This window comes from Amblyraja radiata, chromosome 1, assembly GCF_010909765.2.
Source record: "Amblyraja radiata isolate CabotCenter1 chromosome 1, sAmbRad1.1.pri, whole genome shotgun sequence".
In the NCBI taxonomy this organism is placed as follows: Eukaryota; Metazoa; Chordata; class Chondrichthyes; order Rajiformes; family Rajidae; genus Amblyraja; species Amblyraja radiata.
This window is the reverse complement of record NC_045956.1, coordinates 99,935,645-99,938,872: the sequence shown is the minus strand read 5'-3', so window position 1 is coordinate 99,938,872 and position 3,228 is coordinate 99,935,645. Positions and strand designations below refer to the sequence as shown.

Below are 3,228 nucleotides of genomic sequence, written 5' to 3'. Positions count from 1 at the left end.
CTAAGAGATTTCAGCCGGATTAAGGAAAATACCCAAGTAGAGTTGGTGGGTTGGCCGGAGTCATATCAGTGCTTCTACCCAGTGAATCTCAGAGGAACTCTGTTGAAAGATTTTTATTTATCAGAAGTGATGTGCAACCCAGTTCTCTTATTGCTGATTATACTGAGTAGCATTACTGTATTAGCAGTTGTAATGGGATTGACATGTCATTTTTTGGATTTGCCTTGGTATTTGAGGATGATTTATCAATGGACGCAGGTGAAACGAAGGGTGATGAAGACTGACCTCCAGCAATTACATGAAAATTGTGTCTATCATGCTTTTGTGTCCTATAGTGAGCAGGATTCTGGGTGGGTTAAAGAACACCTATTGCCAAACCTGGAAGAGAGAGAAAACCCATTTCGGATCTGTCTCCATGAAAGACATTTTATTCCCGGCAAAGGCATTATTCAAAATATAATCAGTTGTATAGAGAAGAGTTACAAGTCAATATTTATTTTATCACCCAACTTTGTTCAGAGCGAATGGTGTCATTATGAACTTTATTTTGCCCAGCACCGGGTACTAAGTGAACAGTCTAACAACTTGATATTGATTGTTTTAGAACCAATCCCTCAATACATGATTCCATCCAAATATTATAAACTAAAATCACTTATGGCAAAGATGACATACTTAGAATGGCCTGTGGACAAAAGCAAACAGAGACTATTCTGGGCCAATTTACAGGCAGCAATAGGAACAAAAATAACTGCTGAAACTGAGCAAACGTTACTGTAAATATATTGAGCAATTGTATTCCAAGCAACATCTTAAGAATTTTAATTGTCCTCTATTATTAGTTCACTTCATGAAATAATATATTATGTTGTAGAATTATATTGTTGGAGATAATCCAGAGATTATTGATATAAGTACTGCAGAAAAACACTTTCTGCATTACTTGGACTGCATCCATGAATGGACTTCAGACTGAGAGCAAATAAAAATAAAATAAGTGAGCAATGCAAGAATGTAGGATAAAGTGCATGGAAGGGATGTACAAAGGGGAGGGGCAGGGTGTGGGCCGTGAAGGTAGAGTTACCTAGTAGGTAAATTAGGCAACAAAGATTCCATTCACCATCAGCAAAGCAAAGGAATTGAAAAAAACGTTTTAAGGAAAGGAAAGACATGAAGCATACTGGTTAAGCAACATTAATTTATCCCTGAGATAACAAAAGTCGCAATCATTCAGGGCAGGAGATAAACTCCGGAAAACTTGTGGCGGCTATTTGCCAGTATTGGCATGTCCGAGACTTAGAGTGGAAGGACCAGTGTCCAGACCCAGGATGTCTTAGCATATATCAATAATCATGCTGTGGCAAGACATGGAACGGTAATTACTGGGAAATGATAGATAAACATCTGTCGTTCTGCATCATTGCTAGAACATCGTCTACGCACGCAGGTATGACTGTAGTTTAATAACCGATAAATTCTTCCGGACTACAGCTTTAGTTATCCTATATTTTTAGTTTTGAAACTATTGTAGTCTATTTATAAGCATTCACATTTTACATTTGCTAGTTGCTTCCCTGATATAAACCCACACAAGTATTATTTTTGAGATACTTAGAATCATATTTCTTGGCTCATGATCATTTACAATATGGTAGCGCGAGTTCATTAGGAATCACAACTGGATTATTATTTTGTTTTCTGAACCAAACTCTTTAGTTGTGTTAGGTAGCATGTGGAGCAGCATCTATTTCAGATTTATGATGTCATGCTCCAGTGAAGGTTGGGCAGTTTTCCTGGAACTTGGGTTCGACTTTACGATAACCACACAAATGCCACTGCAGCAAGCCCTGCTGATAGGAATTTACCTTGAATTTGAAAATGAAAGCCAAGCCATGCCTGAATCTACGGACGAGGTCAAATTACAATTAAAAAACGATGCAATAATCTTTCTTCCCTAGTTGCTGGGAAGAGCATGATCATTATTTGAATGGATTTGGTGAAAGATTAATTGCTGCAGAGAACCTAATATCCCATCCAATGCTTTTTTTAAATAGTGCACTGTCCGCAAAACATTTCACTGGAATCGCAATTTGACATTAAGAAGGGCCCAACAAAATGTTAATTCCTCAACAAAAAAATAGTTGATTATTTTCAGAAGGTAATTTAGAAGTGCAGCCGAAAGCAATGATGTCTGTCATCACTAACATAACTTGGACAACCAGTCTACGGTTCTATTCCAAAGCACTAATTAATTACTTACTACCTTGGGAACAATGAAGGTCTTATTAGTGCTTTGGTTGGGAAGAGCAGAAAACGGACTTGGTTGGGATTGTGGATGACTTTCCTCCACTCTGTTTTTGGGGGTCTGAAGTGACTGATGAAGTCAATGTGGGAACCGGAGACATTTCCATTGTTGGGGCTTCAGATGGAGGGGTCGTTTATGAGGTGGTGTACTCCAGGAAGGATGTGAAGGCTTTGGAGAGGGTGCCAAAAAGGTTTACCAGAATGCTGCTGGTATTATAGTATTAACTAAAAGGAGAAGTTGGTCAAACTTGGATTGTTTTCTCTGGAGCATTGAAGAGTGACAGAAGTATATAAAATTATGAGAGGCATAGATGGGATAGACAGTCAAAATCTTTATCTGAGGGTGGAGATGTCAAAGACTGGAGGGCATAGCTTTAAGGTCAGAAGAGGAAGGTTTAAATGGGATGTACTGGACAAGTTTTATATATATAGTACAACCCAGCTGTGGTGGGTACCTGGAATGCACAGCAGGGGCGGTGGTGGAAGCAGATACGATAATGATGTTTAAAAGGTTTTGAGATAGACACCTGGATATGTAAAGAATGGGGGATTTGGATCATGTGTAAGCAGATCATGTGTTAACAGCTGCAGTTCGCCTGCAGTCCGTTTGTCTTTACTTTTTTTGTTATTTTTTTTGTCTTGTTTTAGTTAAATTTTAGTTTATTAGGTTGTGTATATGTGTGTGGGGGGGAGGGGGTGAAACATGTTTTTTGTCTCTCCCTTCGGGGAAATGCAACTTTTTCTTGTCGTATCCCCCTTCTCTGCCTCCGTCTGCGCTGAGGCCTAATGGCGGAGCTGGCGGCCTCCAACCTGCGACCGACCTCGAGGCTCCGAAGGCAGAGCCAGCCAGGACTTACCAACGCGAGGCTGGCCATCTTCGGGGCCGAGGCAGCGGTGGCCCGACTCGCTGATGCGGCGTTCCAG

At 40.2% G+C, this 3,228-nt stretch overlaps 1 protein-coding gene across 1 annotated transcript in view; it reads left to right on the top strand.

Moving 5' to 3' along the window:
- The window catches only part of LOC116980807 (toll-like receptor 6), a 2,458-nt gene extending 1,678 nt beyond the window's left edge, over positions 1-780 (top strand). The window contains exon 1 of the mRNA XM_033033440.1: positions 1-780. This exon is cut by the window's left edge and continues 1,678 nt beyond it. Within this exon, the coding sequence (XP_032889331.1) occupies positions 1-780 (780 nt within the window).
- The last annotated feature ends 2,448 nt before the right edge of the window (positions 781-3,228 follow it).